The sequence below is a fragment of the Stomoxys calcitrans genome, chromosome 5, assembly GCF_963082655.1.
Source record: "Stomoxys calcitrans chromosome 5, idStoCalc2.1, whole genome shotgun sequence".
Lineage (NCBI taxonomy): Eukaryota > Metazoa > Arthropoda > Insecta > Diptera > Muscidae > Stomoxys > Stomoxys calcitrans.
In genome coordinates this window covers 142061126-142085574 of record NC_081556.1, presented here as the reverse complement: position 1 = coordinate 142085574, position 24449 = coordinate 142061126, and the positions used below count along the sequence as shown (strand labels likewise).

Below are 24449 nucleotides of genomic sequence, written 5' to 3'. Positions count from 1 at the left end.
AGGTTATAGACCGTTTTGAATCTAATTAAGGACAGTTGTTGGAAGTCATAGTGAAACACGTCGTGCAAAATTTCATTCCAATCGGATAGGAATTGCGCCCTCTAGAGGCTAAAGAAGTCAAGACCCAAGATCGTTTTATATGGCAGCTATATCAAAACATGGACCGATATGACCCATTTACAATCCCAAGTGACCTACTTTAATAAGAAGTATTTGGGCAAAATTTCAAGCGGCTAGCTTTACTCCTTCGAAAGTTAGCTTGCTTTCGACAGACAGACGGACGGACATGGCTAGATCGACATAAAACGTCGCGACGATGAAGAATATATATACTTTATGGGGCCTCAGACGAATATTTCGAGTAGTTACAAACAGAATGACGAGATTAGTACACCCCCATCCTATGGTGGAGGGAATAATATACGTTATAACTTAAACAATTTATCGAAATACTAAAAACCATATAAAATAATTTTATTAATAGAAGTTATATAGCAATCAAGTCAAAAAAAATGTTTTTTTTTAATTAAAAAAAGTAATCAAAATATATAAAGAAATAAAAAAAATATTTATTAAAAATAATAGTTATAATTCAAAAAAAAATTTATTTAATATTAAAAATTTATAACTAAATTGTTACAGTTAATTTAAGAAGTTCGTCTGTCTACTTGTCCGTCCGTCTGTTTGTCCGTCTGTCTGTCTTCCATCTGTCTGCCCGTCTGTCTGTCCGTCTCTCTGTTCGTTTGTCTGTCTGTCCGTCTGTCTCTCTGTCCGTTTGTGTGTCTGTCTATCCGTCTGTCTGTCCGTCTGTCGTTGTGTCTGTTTTAACTTATTATTAAAAATAACAAATTAATAACTAAATTGTTACAGTTAATTTAAGAATTTCGTCTGTCTACCTGTCCGTCCGTCTGTTTGCCCGTCTGTCTTCCATCTGTCTGTCGGTCTGTCTGTCCTTCTGTCTGTCCTTCTGTCTGTCCTTCTGTCTGTCCTTCTGTCTGTCTGTCCTTCTGTCTGTCTGTCCTTCTGTCTGTCTGTCCTTCTGTCTGTCCGTCTGTCTGCCTGTCCATATGTCCGTTTGTCTGTCTGTCCGTCTGTCTGTCCGTCTGTCTGTCCGTCTGTCTGTCCGTCTGTCTGTCCGTCTGTCTGTCCGTCTGTCTGTCCGTCTGTCTGTCCGTCTGTCTGTCCGTCTGTCTGTCCGTCTGTCTGTCTGTCCGTCTGTCTGTCTGTCCGTCTGTCTGTCTGTCCGTCTGTCTGTCCGTCTGTCTGTCCGTCTGTCTGTCTGTCTGTCCGTCTGTCCGTCTGTCCGTCTGTCCGTCTGTCTGTCCGTCTGTCCGTCTGTCTGTCCGTCTGTCTGTCCGTCTGTCTGTCTGTCCGTCTGTCTGTCCGTCTGTCTGTCCGTCTGTCTTCCCGTCTGTCTGTCCGTCCGCCTGTCTGTCTGTCCAACCGTCTGTCCGTCTGTCTGTCCGTCTGTCAGTCCGTCTGTCAGTCCGTCTGTCTGTCCGTCTGTCTGTCCGTCTGTCTGTCCGTCCGTCTGTCTGTCCGTCTGTCTGTCCGTTTGTCTGTCCGTTTGTCTGTCTGTCTGTCCGTCTGTCCGTCTGCTTGTCTGTCCGTCTGTCTGTCCGTCTGTCTGTCTGTCCGTCTGCCTGTCTGTCTTTATAATAAATTAAGAAAGTTTATAAAACTGATTAAAAAATAAAACAAAAAATTTTACTACAAATAAAATATATATTTTAAAAATCCACTTAATAATTAAAAAAAAATTAACTTAAAATTAAAACTATATGAAATAATTTTATTAAAAGAAATTAAACAACAATCAAGTCAAAAAAATTTTACAAAATAAAACTTATTGGAAATAAAAGAAAAATCAAAATATATAAAAAAATTTACAAAATAAAATCCATATGTATAAAGATTTGTTTTAAAGTTTAAATAAGTAAAATCTGGTGAGAGAGTTAATGAAAGAAATTACGTTATCAATAGAAATTAAAATATCATTTTAATAGATAAAAAAATAAATAAAAAAAATTAAAAAAAAATAAAAAAAATAAAAAAAATATTAAAAAAAAATATTAAAAAAAAATTTAAAAAAAAAGTATTAAAAAAAAAAATATTTAAAAGATTTTAAAACAATATTATGTTAAAAAAAATTAAAAGTGGGATAGAAATCTACCTTTTATATAAGTTTTTGTTTTTAAAAACAAAAACAAAATGAAACCTATTTTTTTTGGAAATTAATTTAACGAGAAATCACACATTGGGACGTGGTGAACATGTTATTGAATTTATATCATTCCTGTTACTTTTTTGGTTAATATGTTGTTGTTGTTGTAAGTATGTATTGTGAATCATTATAGGTTACTCAATCATTATCAATATATCATATCAATCAATCAATCAGTTAGCAATTAATTAATCATTCACAATATTCAATCAAGTAATGTCACACAAATGTACAACAAAACAAAACTTTAAAAAACTTAAAAGTTGAAACAAAATGACAATATTTAAAAAAATCAAATTAAAGTAAACTAAACACAAGAAATTGTTGTTTTTGTTTTGTTTCTGTTTAATTTTTCAAAGAAAAAAATTGTATATATATTTTTTGGGTTTTTTTTTTTAAATTGATTTGAAATGAAGTAGTTTTGTTTGAATTTGATTTGAATTTGTTTTGTTGGGTTACCTTTAAAATTAGGTTGCTTTTAGTTATGCCATCTTTGTCTTTTCTGTGCATTCTCCCTCTTCGATCAGCACTTTTTTTCTGTAGATTCTGCAGAATCTAGAACCATAATGATTTGATTTTATTTTTAAAAGCCCTGATCACAACTAAATGTTTTTTTGTTTTTTTTTTTTTTTTGGTTTGGTGGTTAATTAATTTTTTTTATAAAATTTATATTAGGTTTGTTTTAGATTTGTTTTAAAAAATGTTACACACATTCATTTAGAAAAAAATGAAACATTATCGAATATACGTATATATATATATATAAATGGTTTATTAAAATAGATATGTGGGTGGAGCGGGGGGCGGGGAATAAGGATAGAAAATTCTCACAAACACAGTTTTAAATACAGTTTTACGTTTAAACAACATAACGCAAAAAAAAATGAAAACCAATGGCGAAATGAAACAAATAGTTTTGATAGTTCTGCTTAAACTCAGAATAATAATATTATGACCAAAACCTTGGAAAAGGAGATTCATGAGTAAGAGAAATTGGACCAATTGCCAGGTGAGATTCATCAATGAATCGACATTGCAAATGGAATTTTACACTTAACTTTAAAGGATCACAAAACTTAATGCAGCCTTCAAATAGGTTTACTAGACAGTTTTAGAGAGGAAATCTGTCAAATAAACCTTTTTCAAATCTACTCTAAGTTTTGGGAATAATGGTGTTAGATTTCTTTTTTACTTGAAATAATAATTCTTTCTTACTGATAATATTTAATTGTTTCTATATGAGGGATAGTAAATCCCGACCAATCAACCATGTGTAAAATAACAACAATGCTATGTAAAATAACAATAATGCGTCGACCGAACAAAAGCAAATGAGATGCTTACACTGTCCGTGTGCTCTGTTCGTTTTTTTCTATGCCCGCGGTTGTATGTTCCCATGTGCGGTTGTGTGTGTTGCCCATCTAGGCTTTAAATTGCATAGAATTATTTGTACCATGGTACGTATAAGTAATGACGTTATTTTTCTCGTTTTGTTACGTATACGCAACATGTACTTCTAATAGTTTTGAAGAATATGCATAAAGTAAAACTGTTATGGTTGAAATACAAATGGCCCGATGATAAGACGAATTATTTGATTTATAGGGTGCATTAGTCAGCATGCCCGACTATGACTAGGTTTCAAATCCCCATGGGAAACATCTTTCTTCCGAGGTTACCCCTTTGGAAATAATGCCTATGCTGTTTCTGAGGTCTTTAGCCGAAGTAAAAATTCCCTACAAAGAGGAGTCGCTATGAGTCACATAGCTTTGATTCGAATATTAAGTTACAAATTGATTTGGGCACTACTCGTTGAGATAAGATACGTTTTCCCGCTGTTCCTCAATGGGAGGTGTGTGGGAAATTTTGATTTTTTGTGTTAAATAATGGAAAATCTACTTTCGCAAAAATAATCATAAATCATTCGACTAATTTTCGGCCAGTTTGGGATGCATCTAAACTCAGAAATTATAAGTAGTGAACTCATGTAGTCATGAAGATGCTCTACCTGCTGACATGTCTGCCTGTCCGTTGTCCGTCCGTCTTTCCGTCTGTCTGTGCGTCTGTCTGTCCGTCTGTCTGTTTGTCCGTTCGTCTGTCTATTCATCTGTCTGTCGGTCCGTTGTCCGTCCGTCTGTCTGTCCGTCTGTCTGTCCGTCTGTCTGTCCGTCTGTCTGTCCGTCTGTCTGTCCGTCTGTCTGTCCGTCCGTCTGTCTGTCCATATGTCTGTCCATCTGTCTGTCTATCTGCCTGTCCGTCTGTCTGTTCGTCTGTCTGTTTGCCTGTCTGTTCGTCTGTCTGTCTGTCTGCCCGTCCATCTGTCTATCTGTCTGTCTGTCCGTCCATCTGTCTGTCTGCCAGTCACTCACTCAAACTTGAAAAAATCTGCTCAGATTTAGGTGTATCTCCTATATACATAGGAGACCACCGTAGCGCAGAGATTACCATGTCCGCCTGTGACGCTGCCATGTAAAACTTCTCTCCAAAGAGGTGTCGCATTGTGGCACGCCGTTCGGACTCGGCTATAAAAAGGAGGCCCCTTATCATCGAGCTTAAACTTGAATCCGTCTGCACTCATTGATATGTGAGAAGTTTGCCCCTGTTCCTTAGTGGAATGTTCATTGGCAAAATTGTATTGAGGGTCTCGCCTGGAGCCGAATCCAGGCGTTCAGCGTCGTAGGCCGACATGCTAACCTCTGCGCTACGATGGCCTTGCAGTTTAGCAGTCTGGTATAATTTGAGGTCCAATTGCTAATTGTTTTTGCTATTAAAAAAGAATAGGGTGTAGGGCGCCCCGGTAGCCGAGTTGGTAGCGTGCTTGGATTACCAGTGAAGGGGTCGTGGGTTCGATTCCCGGCAGAAGCCTTGGTCTGTCGCTACTGTGGTATCACAATGGACTTAAAATTGTCTAAGTGAGTCTGTAAAGAACTGCCACTCTTACCTCAAATAGGGTGTTTATAAAACCCCTATCAGGTTTCATGATACGAAAGAAAGTGTGCTTTCGGATCTAAATGAAGGAAGCGACAAGGCCATAGTCTGATAATGGGGCCTCAGTATGGGAAAAAGGTGTAGAGATGGGTTGGGTTGCAAAAAAAGTTAAGGAAGTGCAGCCTGGGGCCACCACTGAGTCTCAACCATAAATTGGATGGGAATTTTTGCAATTTTCATTTAAGTACAAAGGCAGGTAAGCTAGAGTTGGGAGCCAAAATTAGTTACCTAAGATTTTTGGGTCAGTACTGACATTTTGCTTAAATTAAAAGATTGAGTTGATTTTTAGTTTCAAGAAGACAGGGTCATAGGCCACACCATGGATGATACTTTGAATCTGATGAAAGGGCAAATTTGATAAAACTCGTTGATAAAGGCAAATTTTGAATTGTTGTTAAATATGAAAAAAAAAATAGTGAAAATTAGCAATAAAAGCGTCGGTAATTTATAAGGCAGCATTGTTGTAGATAGTTTTATAAGCAATTTTTAATGGCTTTAAATCAAGCTTACAAACAAATGTTCATATCTGGTAACCTCTGTGGGTTATTTCCATTTTTTTTTTTTTTTTTTGAAAAACAAAATCATGAATCTCTTTTTTCCCCGGTTTGGGTTTCTGAGTGTGTGTGTTTTTTTTTGTTTAATTTTTGTTGTATTAATTTGCAATTAAGTGTTATAATTTGTTTTCAAATGACATTTTTGTATAACTTCTTCTTTATGTAATGGATTGCTCTCTTTCTGTTTGTTGCTATCGAAAAAGAAGCCAGTAAATGAACTTAAAACTATCTCTAAAATCAAAGAAATTAAACGATAAAAAAAAAATTTTTGAGAAAAAACCTGCTTTATATTAAAACTAAAAATGTTCTTGGATTAAAACATGGTGGTGAATGAGTGAAAAAGTTTAATGATAACTTTTTTTTAGGATTTTTGAAGTAAAAAAATAAAAGTTGGTATAATTGGAAATTGAACAATTTAACACCTTTGGTGTAAAGCGAAGAAAGCTGTTTATGATATTATATCAGTCACCCTATATAATATGCTATGGCATAGTCCTTGAAAATAGGGATATGCTAAAAGTTTAAGCTAGGCTAATGAAAGATCCTCTTAACTATGGATTGGTCATAACGAGACTTCACAAAGTTTCATTGGTAAAAAAAAAAATTTTTTTTCTTCTATTAAAATTTAAATTTTTTTTTATAGTAAAAAAATCCGCTTGCACACATAGACATGGAATACATTATTAAGAAGCTAATCTACCACTAAAGATTGAATATTTTATAGTTTCCTAAAATCTATTACTTTATTAAAGTTTTAAGTTTTGATGTAAACAATGGCACCCAGGGAAAAAATTTACAAATTTTGTGAAAATAATGTAATCCTTAGTTGTTTACTGCCTAGCCTTATCAATAACCTTTTGGGCTTGCACACTTGGGAAAAGATTTATGTATTCTAAGGCGACATATGACATAAAGACGTCAGTGATTTTTAGATTGTCAATAACAATCACTTTTCTCAAAATTTTTGAAATTAAAAAAAAGAAATTATGTTAAAGAGCACTAGCACACATGTGGAAAAGATTTATATGTTCCAAAAAAACTGACTTGGAGTCATTATTGGGTCACAGTTTATCAGCATCAATTATATTTTGCAATTTTTATAAACAAGTTTTGAAATAAAAAAAAATATCAACACACACCAACCACTATGGGACGCGTTTCGTCTTTGGTTAGAAGACTTTTCAACCATATTAGGTGTGATGGCTTCAAGGCCCGTGCGTTGGTATGTTGCATTTGAAACGTATTAATAGCGAAAACGCATCTATGATACAATTACCACATTAACCACACTCGACAACTCTGTCTATTAGCTGTACTTTTCCCAATGCATGTATCTGTGTGTAATGACAGACATTCTTTCTGTGACAAATTACACTTCTTCCATACTACACATGATTTTGTTCATCTGTTGGAAGTTGTATTGATGGCCTCGAATGCTAAGACAACGGCAATGGCTCTCGCTGTTGCTTCATGTGCCCAGATTCGAATCCTGGCCTAAATCTGCCGAATTTTTCATTTTTCAAGTTTTTTGCCTGTTAGGGGAAGATCAACAGTTGAAGCCATCAATACAACTGTTGGGGCGAGATCATTACATTTTTTCAATTTTTGTTTTTTTCTCTTTCGAGACAAGCTCAATGATGGGAGATGCAAATGGAAAAGGTAAGCCATTTGCATCTCCGATCATTGAGCTCGTCTCGAAAGAGAAACAAACAAAAATTTGTAATTTTTAATGATCTTGCCCTAACAGGCAAAAAACTTGAAAAATTAAAAAAAATTATTTCCTATAAGAAGTATTAAACACCATATTCATGGTCAAAGTTTGTCTATTCAAAAAACCAATTTGACAAAAAGGTTATCACTTGTTTACTGTTTTTCAGTTTCATTAAATTTTTGGAAAATTTCCTGAATTAAATAAACAATGATAAGAACTTCTGCACACACAGGGAAGATTATTATAGTATTTCGGAAATAAATTTGCCACAAAGTCATCAGGGGTTCACAGTTCATCTGTATCAATTACTTTTTGGGAAAAATCAAAAATGATAAGAACTGCTGCACACATGAAAAAAGTTATTATATTTCGTAATAAAATTTGACAAAGACCCATCTATAGTTCGCAGATTATCTGTATCAATTACTTTTTGCTAATATAATAAACAAAAGCTAAAGTGGCGCAATAAAGTTTGGTCTCATGAAATAACACCTGAAGTCTGAAATGAAAATTTTCCCCATAGGGGTATATGGAGAACAACAATAAAACTTTAAGTATTGTGATAGGCTTAGAAACACTTACTGATTAAATTTTTTCCCCTGTGGCGCGTTCTGACTTATCAAACAATTGGAAAATATCAAAACAAACAAGCGTGAAGCGTGAAAATGTTCTTCATTTGTGGAGCTTTCGGTCAAAAAATCGTACGGTATTTGATTTTTTTTTACATGGGGCGCATTCCTATACGTTATATAAAAAATTTTAAATATTTGCAGAATAATCGAGCGATTTTTATAAAAAAAATCCAAAAATACATTATAAAAATGTAAATTAAAAAACATCACGTCTTGACATTCTAAGTCAATTTAGCCACGTTCGTCCATCCGTTGTGTTGCTGCTTAAAGCACGTTATCTTTCGAAAGTGTAAAGCTAGAAATTTTGCACAAATATTTCTTGTTAGTGTAAATGGGCCAAAACGGCCCATGTTTGGATACAGCTGCCATAAAAGCCGATATCCCGTTTGCACTTTTTGAGCCTCTAAAAGGTGCAATTATTGTTGCATTTGGCTGAAATTTTGCACATGGTGTTGTGTTATGATTTTTGTTAACATAGGCAAGTTGGTCCAAATCGGTCCATTACCTGATTCAGCTGCCATATAAACCGATCTTCAGATTTGACTCTTTGAGGGCGTAATTATTATAGGATTTGGCAGAAATGTTCACGTAAAGTTTTGCTGTCATATTTAACAGACCTGCCAAATCGGTCAATGTTTTGATATGCAAATTTGCTCATAAATATTCCATGAAGGAACTGGGGCAAACTTCTCATATATCACTGTGTGCTGTCTAATTCAAATTATAAGCTCAATGATGGTCGAGTCTAAACGGCATGCGGCACCTCTTTGGGGAGAATTTTTAACATGGCACAGTACATCTTAATGTCGCCAGCATTAGGAGAGGATAACCACCGCTGAAAATTTCTTTCTGGTATTCTCGCCAGGCTGTGATCCCAGGCGTTCAGCGTCATAGGTGGACATTTTTCTTAAACCCTCCACTATAGGATGGGGGTATATTAAATTCTTCATTCTGTTTGTAACACCTTGAAATATGTGCCGAAGATCCCATAAAGTATTGGGTTGCCCAAAAAATAATTGCGGATTTTTCATATAGTCGGCGCTGACAAAATTTTTCACAGCTTGTGACTCTGTAATTGCATTCTTTCTTATGTCAGTTATCAGCTGTTACTTTTAGCATGCTTTAGAAAAAAAGTGTAAAAAAAGTATATTTGATTAAAGTTCATTCTAAGTTTTATTAAAAATGCATTTACTTTCTTTTAAAAAATCCGCAATTACTTTTTGGGCAACCCAATATAAAGGGTGATTTTTTTGAGGTTAGGATTTTCATGCATTAGTATTTGACAGATCACGTGGGATTTCAGACATGGTGTCAAAGAGAAAGATGCTCAGTATGCTTTGACATTTCATCATGAATAGACTTACTAACGAGCAACGCTTGCAAATCATTGAATTTTATTACCAAAATCAGTGTTCGGTTCGAAATGTGTTCATTCACCGTAACGTTGCGTCCAACAGCATCTTTGAAAAAATACGGTCCAATGATTCCACCAGCGTACAAACCACACCAAACAGTGCATTTTTCGGGATGCATGGGCAGTTCTTGAACGGCTTCTGGTTGCTCTTCACTCCAAATGCGGCAATTTTGCTTATTTACGTAGCCATTCAACCAGAAATGAGCCTCATCGCTGAACAAAATTTGTCAAAATTTGAACACATTTCGAACCGAACACTGATTTTGGTAATAAAATTCAATGATTTGCAAGCGTTGCTCGTTAGTAAGTCTATTCATGATGAAATGTCAAAGCATACTGAGCATCTTTCTCTTTGACACCATGTCTGAAATCCCACGTGATCTGTCAAATACTAATGCATGAAAATCCTAACCTCAAAAAAATCACCCTTTATATTCTTGATCGTCATGACATTTTAAGTCGATCTAGCCATGTCAGTCCGTCTGTCCGTCAGTACGTCTGTCGAATTCAAGCTTACTTTCGAAGGAGTAAAGCTAGGCGCTTGAAATTTTGCACGATTATAATTTATTAACGTCAGTTGGAATTGTAAATGGGCCATATCGGTCCATGTTTAGATATAGTTGTTATATGAACCGATCATGAATCTTGACTCCTTGAGCCTCTAGAGGGCGCAATTATTATCCGATTTGGCTGAATTTTTATACGATGTGTTTCGTTATGACCTCCAATAACTGTGCTAAGTATGGTTCAAATCGGCCCATAACCTGATATAGCTGCCATATAATTCGATCTTGAATCATTGACTTCTTGAGCCTCTAGAGGGCGCAATTCCTATCCGAAGTTTAGCATGAGATGTTTTGGTACGATTTTCAACAACTGTGCTAAGTATGGTTGAAATCGGTGTATAACCTGATCTAACTGTCATGTAAACCGATCTGGGGTCTTGACTTCTTAAGCCTGTAGATGGCGCAATTCCTATCCGATTTGGTTGAAATTTGTCATGACATGTTGTGTTATGACTTCCAAAAACTGTACTAAGTATGGTTCAAATCGGTCCATGCTTTGATATAGACCCCATATAAACCGATTTTGAAACTTGACTTTTTGAACCCTCTTGAATCCAATTCGGGATCCGATCCGATTTGGCTGAAATTTAGCATGATGTGTTTTTTTTATGACTGTGATAAGTATGGTTTAAATCGGTCCAAAAACCATATAAACAGATCTGTGATCTTGACTTCTTGACACTCTAGAGGGTGCAATTATTATCAAATTTGGCTGAAATTTTCTATAACGGCTTCTCCCATGACCTTCAACATACGTGTCAAATATGGTGTCAAAATCGGTCTATAGCCTGATACAGCTCCCATATAAATCGATCTCCCTATTTTACTTCTTGAGCCCCTAAAGGACGCAATTCTCATTCGACTTGGCTGAAATTTTACACAACGACTTCTACGATGGTCTCCAACATTAAATTCGATTATGGGGGCGCCCTGGTAGCCGAGTTGGTAGCGTGATTGGATTACCATTGCAGCGGTCGATTCCCGCCAGAAGCCTTGGTCTGTCGCTACTGTGGTATCACAATGGACTTCAAATTGTTTAAGTGAGTCTGTAAAAGGACTGGCACTCTTTTCTATGCTATGGTCCAAATCGGACCAAAGCTTGATATATTTCCAGTAGCATAGAAATTATTTTCTTTTATCCTTTATTTGCCTGAAAAGAGATACCGGGAAAAGAACCCGACATATGCGATTCATGGTGGAGGGTATATAAAATTCAGTCCGGCCGAACTTTTACTTGTTTCCTGATGTTCTCGCCAGGATTTGAACCCAGTCGTTCAGTGTCAAAAGTGGACATTCTAACCTCTGCGCCAGGGTGGCCTCCATTTTTTTTTTGTTTTGATATAGCTGATATAAAAAACAGATCTCCCGATTTGACTTCTTGAGCCTCTAGAGGGCGCAATTCCCCACTTAGCTGGGTTTCCAAATGGAATCAAAAATTTGCATACCCTTCACCACCACTGTGGTATAGGGCATTATAACTTAGTGCATTTGTTTGTAACACCCAGAAGGAAGAAAGATAGGCCCATTAATAAGTACACCGATCGACTCAGAATCACTTTATCATATGATTTGGATGTGTCCGTCTGCCTGTCTGCCTGGCTGTCTGTCTATCCGTCTGTCGTCTGTCGGTCTGTCCATGTTAATTTGTATACAAACTACATGTCGCAATTTTCATCCGATCGTCTTCCAATTTGGCACATAAATTTTTGCAACCTACTGTAATTTGAAAAATCGGTTTAGATTTGGATATAGCTCTCATTATATATATTCGTCCAATTTGGACTAATATTGCAATAACGTAGTCATTTCTTTACCGATTCCATCGCAATTTGGCAAGATGGATTTTTTCTTGACTCTCGATATTACTGGTGAATTTTATAGAAATCGGTTCAGATTAAGATATAGCTCTCATATATCGCCCGATTTTCACGTATAGAGCCACTGCAAACGCATTTATTGACCAATCTTGCCAAAAATTTGCATAACGATTTCTTCGACAACTGCCACAATATCTAAGAAGTTTGGCTGAAATCGGTTCAGATTTAGATATAGGTCCCATATATATGTTCGTCCGATTTTGAGAAATATTGCAATAAAATGGTCATTTGTTAACCGATTCTCTTGTAATTTGGCAGGAAGGATTTTCTTATGACTCTTAATCTAACTTAGGAATTTCAATGAAATCGGTTCAGATTTGGATATAGCTCCCATATATATATTCGTCCGATTTTGAGATATATTGCAATAAAATGCTCATTTGTTGACCGATTCTCTCGAAATTTGGCAGGAAGGATTTTCTTATGACTCTTAATATTTCCGTTGGATTTCATAGAAATCGGTTCAGATTTATATATAGCTGCCATATATGTATATCGCCCGGTTTTCAATTCTGGAGCCACTGCAAACGCATTTATTGACCAATCTTGCCAAAACTTTGTGTAACGCTTTCCTCAATGACTAGCACAATATCTATTTAGTTTGGTCAAAATCGGTTCAGATTCGGATATAGCTCCCATATATATGTTCGTCCGATTTTGAGAAATATAGCAATAAAGTGCTCATTTGTTAACCGATTCTCTCGAAATTTGGCAGGAAGGATTTTCTTATGACTCTTAATATTGCTGTTGGATTTCATAGAAATCGGTTTAGATTTAGATATAATTGCCATATATATATATCATCCGATTTTCACTTCTAGAGCCACTGCAAGCGCATTTATTTACCAATCAAGCCAAAATTTTGCACAACGCTTTCCTCAACCACTATCACACTATATAAGAAGTTTGGTCGAAATCGATTCAGATTTAGATAAAGCTGCCATATATATGTTGATCAGATTTTACGTAATTTGCAATAATGTTGTCATTTGTCAACCATAGTTATTGCAGTTTGAATATATTTGCTCGAAATTTCATACGGATTATTTAATAACTCATCTGAAAACCACAGCCGAGATCCATCAAATTGGTTCAGAATTAGATTTAGCTCCCATTTTGTACTAATAGGATAGGAGTAGGGTATAATACAGTCGGCACCTCCTTTCCTTACTGTTTACTTATTAGATTCGTGCTGTACTTCCCAAGACCTTTCATTCGAGTCCCATTTTGATCTTTTGGAACTACATATCCCTTTTTGATTTTTTTGGGTGGGACGACCCCCAGACAAAATTTGGATATTAGATTCGTAATTTACGCTCTAATAACTGTCCTTTATCACCCATATTGTCTTGATTGTGTCACATATAGGTTGCTGGTTAATTGACCCCAAACATTTTATATCAGGTATGCGATGCATGCAAGGGTGCAGACACGGAATCCAGAAAACAAATTGCAGATTAGAACTATGAATTGAGCGTTTAGCCTTATAAGCCTTTTTGATCATATTCTTCGGTGTTCTCCCTTGTTGCTATTTGTCGATTGCAAGCCTACTATGATCTAGGGATAACAAGTATCTGGGATTTTAAGGTGGCTTTTCGATAGGCTAGGTTATGTTAGGTTGAAAAGGCGGTACAGATATTAATCCGCCCCAAGCCACTATGGACATACACCTAAGCCAGTAATCGGCTTGTTGTGCGCTCTAAAAACTATAAAGTAACCTCTCAAAAGAAAATTTTAAGTTAGCAATTCCGTGCTACTTACAAAATCCTTAATTGTTTTCAATACTACTCCCCTAAGTTGGTGCATGTCTGGTATTGTGTCTTCACCTAAGTGCCGGTATCTGTTAGACGCGAAAGTCGGGCAATGACAAAGGAAATGCTCCAACGTCTCATCATCTTCCCCGCATGCGCTACATATGCTATCACTTGCCGCACCGATTTTACATAAGTGAGCTCGAAGTCCTATGTGTCTCGTTATGATACCAATATCTGTACTGAACTTCTTCTTACTTCCTTTCAGTAATAGTTTCGTCTTCTCACAATCTGGATCCCCCCATAGAATTTTCCCCGTCCTACCGACCGTTTCGCTGTTCCACAATGTTGCATGGGCATTCGTCGCCCACTTCCTTAACTCGGATTGCGTCGACCCGAAAGGCTTCGGGTTAACCAAGTTTATTGACGGCAGTCCTACGCCAAATCGTCTGCCCTTTCATTTCCCCTTACTCCGTTATGGCCCGGCAACCAAACGATGCGGATTTTGCCATCCTCAGAGAAGGCGTTACTCTCCTTCTTACACTGCAAGACTGTTCTCATAGATAAAGTTTTTCAAAAAACATGAGGAAAACTTAAAAGTCATTAAACTGCGTAAAATCTCCTCCAAAGCCATCTTAAAAATGTTAAAAATTTAACAACATAACATTGTTCCGTGATATCCACATACATACTAAGGCTATGGCATAGACCTTTAGTAAAAACTTGCAATGGTTTTACAAAAGACATAAAAATAAATTACGCTGCCCACAGATATAGTTTAGTGTTTTTTTTTTATATATTATCCATTATACTGCAGTATAGAGCATACTCACATGGAGTATAGAGGCGTAATTCATATTAATGATCAGACAGGCGGCGACTACGTGTGAACGCTTCTCTGACACTGGAGAGATGATTCCATCCATTGATGGTGACGTTGGATTTTTGTTGCTATTTCGATTTCTGTCTGCGTTTCCCCCCCTTACCACCAGAGTGTTTATTTATTTGCTTTGAGTTTCTGGGCAAATGATTTTTAAAGCAAAGTGAATTATTTCCATTTCTCAATATCAGTTTTTTTTTCGACAGACAGAATTTCTTGTATAAGTAATGGCTTTAGAGTTTTTAATTAAAACATTAATTAAAAACAATTTACGAAATGTAGTTTAAATGAAATCACGCCATTATATGGTTTCATATTAAATAAAACATCTTGAGACTTTTTTTCTAGGTTTGTTTGTTTGACTTGCCTAGTTAGGGAACTTGTAATTACAATTACTAATCAGTTCGATATTTTTTTCACTCTGGCTACTTTGTGGCTTACAATAAAGAAATTAAATGTCTAACAGCAATTAGAATTGTAGAAATTAAAATAAATGAATTATGAATATAGGCCCCGTGATACTAAGCCTCCAAATGTGATTGGTTGCAAGTTATGATGGCAAGATTACTTTATTAAATAAAACTAACCACCAAATTCATATGGGGCATTACATAGAAAATGAAACAGTAGAAGAGAAAGTAATTTGTTCTGAATTCTTTATGTTTGGCTGTTATGACTGATCAACAACTATACAATACTACTAATACTACTTAATTGTCCATGAACATTCTATTCAGCGACAATGGTTACTTCCCTCATATCAATGAGTGCAGTCCGATTAAAGTTTAAGCTTAACGATAAGGGACCTCCTTCCTTATGCCGAGTTCGAACGGCGTGCCGCAGTTGGTAGAGAAGTTTTAACATGGCGGGATACCTTACAAATGTAGCCAGCATCAGTAAAGGGATAACCACCGCTGAAAAGATTTTTGATGTTCACGTCGGGATTTAGACCATGGCTTTCGGCGTCATAGACGGACATGCTAAACTCTGTGCCATGGTGGCCTCTATAACTATACACTACTATAGGTCAATTTTCACAAAGGGGAGATAATGAAGAAATGAAAGATTCTATTGATTACTGAAAAAAAAAAATTCGGCAAGCAAGAGATTTATTTGATCACAGATCTATTGTTGGTCTCTAAACTGCCGTAAATAGAATGTATTGGGTGTATAAGTTCATAATGTCGATTTGGATAACATATGGCATAAACATCACTTATGGTTTGTGTCGATAGTAGCAACTATATATGGGATTTTGATACGACAATATCTCCCATTATTATACAGTATTGGAAATATTTACAGTGTAACAAGCAAAAGCGTGCTAAATTCGGCTGTACCGAATCTTATGGATTTCATTTGTCAAGTTTTTTGCCTGATATCTTGTGCAACATTTCATTCAATAAGATAAGATTTTCGCACACGTGAAATTGGGAGAACGGTTTATATGGGAGCTATGTCAGGTTTTATACTGATTCCGACACTGGAGGTCATAGGTGAAGTCATTGTGTCAAATTTCAACCAAATCTGGGAGCTATATCAGGTTTTATACCGATTCAGACTATACTTGATAGGTATATTGGAGGTCATAGGTGAAGTCATTGTGTTAAATTTCAGCCAAATCGGATAAGAATTAAGCTCTGTAGAGGCTCAAGAAGATTAATTGGGAGATCGGTTTTTACGGCTGCTATATCAACTTATAGACCAATTTAAACCGTACTGAGCACAGTTGTTGCAAGCCATTTCAAAACGTCATGTGCAAAATTTCAGCCAAATCGGGTGAGAATTACGCCCTCCCGAGGCTCAAGAAATCAAGACTCGAGATTGATTTATATGGCAGCTATATGAAAACATGGACCGATATGGTCATGTCGATCTCAGCAAAATACTTTTTTTCTTTTTTGATAAAAGGGTACATTTTTAGCACAAGGGTATTTTTTAGTACAAGGATACTTTCTTAGTACAAGGGTACTGTCTTAGTACAAGGATACTTTCCTAGTACAAGGGTACTTTCTTAGTACAAGGGTACCTTCTTAGTACAAGGGTATTTTCTTAGTACAAGGGAAATTTTGTAGTACAAGGGTACATTCTTAGTACAAGGGTACTTCTTAGTACAGGGGTACTGTCTTACTACAAGATTACTTTCTTAATACAAGGATACTTTCTTAGTACAAGTGTACTTTCTTAGTACAAGGATTCTCGTTTAGTACAAGGGTACTGTTTAAGTTCGAGGGTACTGTTTTAGTACAAGGATAGTGTTTTAGAACAAGGGTAGGTTTTTAGTACAAGGGTACTGTTTTAGTTCATGGATTCATTTTGAATAGAAGGGTTATATTTTAGAAAAATTTTTTTTTGTTCAAGTGGAATTTTTTTAATACAAGGATACTTTTTTAGTGCAACTTTTTAGAACAAGGATACTTTTTTAGTTCAAGGTTTAATTTTTAGTACAAGAGTACTGTTTTAGAACAAGGACACTGTTTTGGTACAAGGGTACTGTGTTAGTACAAGGGTACAAGGGAACTGTTATTGTACAAGGGTACTTTTTTAGTACTGTTTTTGTATAAGGGTATTGTTTTAGTACAAGGGTACTGTTTTAGTACAAGGTGACTGTTTTAGTACAAGGGTTATTTTTTTAGGAATATGGTTCTTTTTGTAGTTCAAGTGGAATTTTTTAATACAAGGATACTTTTTTAGTGCATGGTGACTTTTTAAGTACAAGGGTCCTTTTTATAATAAGGATACTTCTTTAGTACAAGGTTTCTTTTTTGGTACAAGAGTACAGTCTTAGAATAAGAGCACGGTTTTGGTACAAGGGTACTGTGTTAGTACAAGGGCACTGTTTTAGTGCAAGGGTACTGTATTAGTACAAGGGAACTGTTTTTGTACAAGAGTACTGTTTTAGTGTAAGGGTACAGTTTTAGTACAAGGATACTGTTTTAGTACATGAGTACTGTTTTAGTGCAAGGGTACTGTATTAATACAAGGGTACTGTTTAAGTACAAGGATACTGTATTAATATAAGGGTATTGGACTAGGTATGGTCCAAATAGGTCTAAAGCCTGATATAGCTGCCATATAAACCATTCTCGAATCTTGACTTCTCGAGCCGTTAGAGGGCACTATTATTATCCGATTTTGCTGAAGTTTTGCACAAAGTATTTCGGTTTAACAATCAACAATTGTATCAAGTATGATGAAAATCGGTTCATAACCTGATATAGCTCGCTTATAAGCCGATTTCGGATCTGACTTCTTGAGACTCTAGAGAGCGCAATTCTTATTCGATTTCTTCGATTTTATTCGATGCACAGAGTATTTTAGTTTGATTTTCAATAACTGTGCCAAGTATGGTTCAAATCAGTTCATAACCTGATATAACTCCCATATTAACTGATTTGGCTGAAATTTTGTTCAAAGTGTTCATATTTGACTATCAAAAACTGCGCCAAGTATGGCTTAATTGGTTCATAATCTGGTATAGCTCCCATATAAACCGATATTAAATCTTGACTTTTTAAGCCGATAGAGGGCGCAATTATTATCCGATTTGGCTTAAATTTTGTATTAAGTGTTTTGACTTGACCATCAACAATTGTGTCGAGTATGGTCTGAATCGGTTCATGAGCTGATGTAGCTCCCTAATTAACCGATTTCGGATCATGGCTTCTTGAGCCGCTAGAGGGCGCAATAATTATCCGATTTGGTTAAAATTTTGCACTAAGTGTTTTGGTTTGACCTTCAATAACTGTGCCAAGTATGGTCCAAATCGATTCATAACCTGATATAACTTCTATATAAACCGTTCACGGGTATAGACTTCTTGAGCCTCTAGAGGGCGCTATTGTTATCCGTTTTTTGTTGAAATTTTTAATTTTAACTTTCAACAACTGTACCTAGCATAGTCAAAATCCTTACATAACCTGATATAGCTCCCAAAAAAACCGTTCTCGAGTCTTAAATTTTTGAGCCTCTAGAGGACGCAATTGTTATCTGATTTGGCAGAAATTTTGCACCAAGTGTTTAATTTTAACTTAAAACAACTTTGCCAAGTATGGTATAAGTCCGTTCAGAACATGATATAGCTCCCATATAAACCATTTTCGGATCTTGACTTCTTGAGCCGCTAAAGGGCGCAATTATTATCCAATTTGGCTAAAATTTATTTTCGTTTGACTATCAACAACCAATGTTCCAATGGTCCAATCGGTTCACCTAATATATCTCCAATATAAACCGATCTCCCGACTATAGAGGGAGCAATTCCTATCCAATTTGGCTGAAATTTTGCACAATGAATTCGACTTTGGTCTCCAACAGCCAAACCAAGTATGACCCCAATCGGTTCATAGCTTGGTATTGTTAAAATATCATAGCAATTCATAGCAAAGATAATGGATAAATCTTTTGTTTGTGTATAAAGAGATATCGATCAAAGAACTTGACAAATACGATCCATGGTGGAGGGTATAAAGATTTGGCCCAACCAAACTTAGCACGTTTTTACTTGTTAATAAACAAATCAGCGCCTTACAACCACTCAGTCAGTAAAGATCTTTTACACATACTCTAGTCTAGTAAAATAATTACCCTCTAAGTAATTGATCTGATCAAGCTGCCCTATTCAGAAGTTTTCCGAGTTAATCTTGCCAGAGAATATTACAACCATTCTTATTTGTGCAAAACGTTTATAATATTATCAAATTATTTCTCTTGATGGTTTTCTAATAAGCCGCAAATAATTGATATTGACTGAAGAGGAGATAAACTCCTTAAGAATTTTATTTCAGAATGAGCAACACTTTTTTATGTGTGAATATTTTTAGTAGGAAAATTATCTTAAAAGTAATTGATCTGAACTATCTGCCACGTTCCGAAACTTATTGAGCTCATCTACAATTAGAGAATGTTACAACTCTTCGCTTGTGTGCAAATCAGTTTTAAAATTACCCAAGAAACTTCTTGATGGTTTTCCTAGGGGACAATAGATAATCGTTTACTCTAAAATCTGGATAAATAATAACCAAAGAAACTTTTTGATGGTTTTCCAATATAACCACCCTTTGTAATTCCTAGGAAACAATAGATACTTCTTTACTGTAAAAGCTGGAATTACTCTTCAACAATCTTCTTTTGGAGTATTATTCAATCTTTTATGTCTGTAAGTCTCTTGTAATAGTCTAGCAATAGTATGTTCAGAAAGTTGCGGAATTGATATACTGTAACATAATATTACAAACCTTCTTAAACCACGTTTCCTAATTATAAAAAAAGGTTTAAAAACTTTTCTAATGTCTTTCTAATATAACTTTCACTCTTATACCTAAGAAATAATTGATATCAATAAAAAATGGATAAACTCTTTCACACTCTTCTTTAAAGAAAGTAGAGTAGTATAAACCTTTTTATGTCTGCAAGTCACTAGTACTAATATTGTCTTCAAAGCAATTGATCTGAACAAGCTGACATGATCAGAAATGTACTGAGTTCAACTAATTACAAGCCTTCTTATATATGCAAACCATTTATTTAATAATCCATGTAATATAAACTCTTTTAATAGAAATCTATTATTCTTCTTAGATTCCTGGCTTAACCGCCAAGTAATAGTTAATATCGTTGAACTGCGAAGGTAAGGGAAACTCCTCAAAAACCCTTCTTTAAGAGTATCGCAACCTTTTATGAGTTAAATTTTAGCTACAGAATATTACAACCATTATTAAGTGTGCACAACAATTACCTAAATTGTTGCAGTTTTCATTATCTCAATTCCCTCTTAAAATATGTCATCTCTATATATATGTGTGTCAAGTGCAAGCTAAACTATTTTTAGATCATGACACTTTATTGCATTCCCATCCTTTTAATTTGCGATAATTCCATTTAGACTCATTGTCATAAAGCAGACTTTGTGTGATCTTCAAATGGACTATTATTGTGTGAGATATTGAGATATTGTATGCATTGGTTGAAAGATGTGATGTGACCGAGACCCCCTCTACTCCCTTTCAATCTCTTTGTGACTGTGGTAAAGCAAACAGCTACTTTTTACTTCCTACTTAATTTAATCAACACCTCATCCATCCCCCATTTTGACACCATGCCAATTACATATCCACTAAACTTGTTTAGTGACCGACCATATAGGAATAAATGACAATGACAACTAGCGGCGACTAGCGGGGGCACTAATGAAGTACTTAAATTAACGATTTTCTTAATTTGTCATAATAGAAAGAAGAAAGCAACATTTAAGTGGAAATAAAACGAGAGGAAAATACCAAACAGAACAGATTAAAGGAATTTAGAATACTTAGAGACTAGTTTGATTTTTTTTTGGGGGGGTTTCTTGAACAACGTTTGTTTAGACTTTTTTCTTGGAAAAATGTAATTAACGAGTAGAGTAAGTAGAAGAATACATCGAGAAAGGGGTGGGGTAGAGGCAGGGAAAGGAAACGACATTTATATAACTAACACAAAGAAAAATAAATACAACAAATGCTGCTAAAATTCGTTTGTAGACAAATAAAAAAATAATGATAAAAAACTGGAAAAAATCTCTCAGGAAAGGAGTAGTTAAAAGCCCTTTTAAATGAATTTCATTTTGAAAAAGGCCGAACTAAAAGCAAGTATAAATTGAAAGGGGACAATAGGGAAAAGTAATGATTTTTATGGCAACCAAGTTTGGGCTCTCTATATTCTCTCCATAAACTGAGAGAAAATTGGACATAGCTGTAAATGATTTTATTTGTGTGGGAAAGAGGTAAAGGGGGGGGTGTGGGTTTTTGGGAGCTTTGTAGAAACCATAAAGTATTTAAATGCAAATCAAAAAAATGCTTTGAAAAATAAACTCTCATCAACATGTGATGGTCGCGTTGTCTTTGTCTATATGAATGATGTCATTAACTTTCATCTTCAACTTCATCATCAAAGTCAATATCCTTAGAATTGTTAAAAAAAAATAGAAACGGTCCTCTTTCGACATGATCTTAAGAATCTGGACATAACATTCAATAAAGTTGTTTGTATTTTTTTGCTTTAAATATTAATATGTTATAAAATATAATTGTTATAAGTAAAAGTAGCATATATATATATATATAGAATATTATAATAAAAAATATATTTTATATTAATATTGTTATTTGTTTTTTGTTTTGTAACAAAAACAAAATTGGAAAACTCATAATTTAGTTAGGACTAAAGTAGATTGAAAAGAAAGTTACAAAGCAAATCGGGGTTTTAATACTTACATACACCTCCTCCCATTGTGATACGTAACGCACCAAACGCGACAAACGTAACAATCTCACCAATGATAAAAGTTTAGCTAAGCGTAATATTCGTAGGGCACGACCGGCATGTAAAATTTGAAAAGAATCGGAGAAGTCCTGCAGTTTCATAATCTTAATTAAAGACATGCGATCTGTTTTATCAACCTACATACCTGATTAAAAATCAAAAATATATAATCCAATGGTATCGATGATATTAAATCAAGAAAAAACCATGTCCTTAAATAATGTTTGGCTATAAGCTTGGGATCCAATATAACCTGTTCAGCGTTGTCTTGTTGCATAATTCCTAAACAGCGTACAAGTGGCGATGGAGGAGAAAGCAAAAATGTATTAATAATTAAAATAAAATATATTTTTAAAAAAGTCGTTTCAGACCTCTTTTAAATTGCAATTGCCATATCAGCAAAAAACCACAAAAGTAAGAATAAGGATACTTTTTTAGCACAAGGAAACTTTTTTAGTACAATGATACTTTTTTAGTGCAAGGACTCTTTTTTAGTACAAGGGCTCATTTTTAGTACAAGAGTACTGTTTAAGTATAAGGGTTCTTTTTAAGTACGAGGATATTTTTTAGTACAGGGGCACTTTTTTAGTACAATAGCACTTTCTTGTACAAGAACAGTTTTTAGTACAAGGGTACTTTTTTAGTACAATAGTACTTTTTTAGTACAATAGTACTTTTTTAGTACAAGGGTACTATTTTAGTACAAGGGTACTTTTTTTAGTACAAGGGTACTTTTTTAGTAAAAAAGTACTTTTTTAGTACAAGAACACTTTTGAGTACAAGGACAATTTATTATTACAAGTGCTCTTTTCTAGTACTTAATACTGTTTATGTATAAGGGTACTTTTTAGGGCCATCGTGGCGCAGAGGTTAGCATGTCCGCTGTTCGGCGCCACAGCTGGGTTCAGACACCGGCGTGAACATTAGAACTTAGATATAGAACATTTTTCAGCGGTGGTTATTCCCTTAGTAATGCTAACAACATTTGTGAGGAATCTTGCCATGTTTCAACTTCTCTACCAAGTGGTGTTGCTATGCGGCACGGCCTTTGGACCTCCCGTAAAAAAGTCCCCTTAACATTGAGCTTCAAATCATTGAAATCAAATCAATCGGACTGCACTCATTGATATGAGACTAGATCCCTTATAATTTAATGGAATGTTGATGGGAAATTTAGTAATTACTACGTCATTTTTAGTACAAAGGTACATATTTAGTACAAATATCCTTTTGTAGTACAAAGGTACTTTCTTAGTACTGTGTTTTCTTGTAATACAAGGGGTCTTTTTTAGTGCAAAGGTACTGTTGTAGTACAAGGACAGTTTTTAGTACAAAGGTACATTTTTAGTACAAGGACAGTTTTTAGTGCAAGGGCACTTTTTTAATACAAGGGTACCTTTTTAGTACAAGGGTACTCTTTTAGTACAAGGATACTTTTTTAGCACAAGGGTACTTTTTAAGTACAAGGACAGTTTTTAGTACAAGGGCACTTTTTTAATACAAGGGTACTATTTTAGTCCAGGGGTACCTTTTAGTACAAGGGTACTTTTTTAAAAAAGGTTTTGCTATACGAAAACTTTAATTCAGCCTAGTTCAATAAGGTTTGCTATAAGAAAACTTTTATTCAGCCTGGTTGAATAAGGTTTTCTATAAGAAAACTTTAATTCAGCCTGGCTGATTGAGGTTTTCCATGAGAAAACTTTAACTCAGCCTGGCTGAATAATAGAAAACTTTAGTTCAGCCTGGCTAAATTAGATTTTCTATAAGAAAACTTTAATTCAGCCTGGCTGAATAAGGTTTTCTAACACAAAACTTTAATTCATCCTGGCTGAATAAGGTTTTCTAAAACAAAACTTTAATTCAGCCTGGCTGAATAAGGTTTTCTAAAACAAAACTTTAATTCAGCCCAGCTGAATAAGATTTTCTATAGGAAAACTTTAATTAAGCCTGGCTGAATAAGCTTTTCTATAAGAAAACTTTAATTCAGCCTGGCTGAATAAGGTTTTCCGTAAGAAAACTTTAATTCAGCCCAGCTGAATAAGATTTTCTATAGGAAAACTTTAATTCAGCCTGGCTGAATAAGGTTTTCTATAAGAAAACTTTAATTCAGCCTGGCTGAATAAGGTTTTCTATAAGAAAACTTTAATTCAGCCCAGCTGAATAAGATTTTCTATAGGAAAACTTTAATTCAGCCTGGCTGAATAAGGTTTTCTATAAGAAAACTTTAATTCAGCCTGGCTGAATAAGGTTTTCTATAAGAAAACTTTAATTCAGCCTGGCTGAATAAGGTTTTCTATAAGAAAACTTTAATTCAGCCTGGCTGAATAAGGTTTTCTATAAGAAAACTTTAATTCAGCCTGGCTGAATAAGGTTTTCTATAAGAAAACTTTAATTCAGCCTGGCTGAATAAGGTTTTCTATAAGAAAACTTTAATTCAGCCTGGCTGAATAAGGTTTTCTATAAGAAAACTTTAATTCAGCCTGGCTGAATAAGGTTTTCTATAAGAAAACTTTAATTCAGCCTGGCTGAATAAGGTTTTCTATAAGAAAACTT

The 24449-nt window shown here is 35.0% G+C and overlaps 1 protein-coding gene across 4 annotated transcripts in view; it reads right to left on the bottom strand.

Moving 5' to 3' along the window:
* The window catches only part of LOC106086991 (uncharacterized), a 176036-nt gene that overhangs the window by 38813 nt on the left and 112774 nt on the right, over nt 1–24449 (bottom strand). Inside the window, exons 6-8 of one of the 4 annotated variants that reach the window (XM_059370560.1) lie at nt 22042–22178; nt 21848–22000; nt 2684–2779 (exon numbers count right to left, since the gene is read on the bottom strand). In XM_059370560.1, the coding sequence (XP_059226543.1) occupies nt 2684–2779; nt 21848–22000; nt 22042–22178 (386 nt within the window). The remainder of the gene's footprint in view (nt 1–2683; nt 2780–21847; nt 22001–22041; nt 22179–24449) is intronic. The other 3 variants (XM_059370561.1, XM_059370562.1, XM_059370563.1) reach the window with 3 other exon arrangements.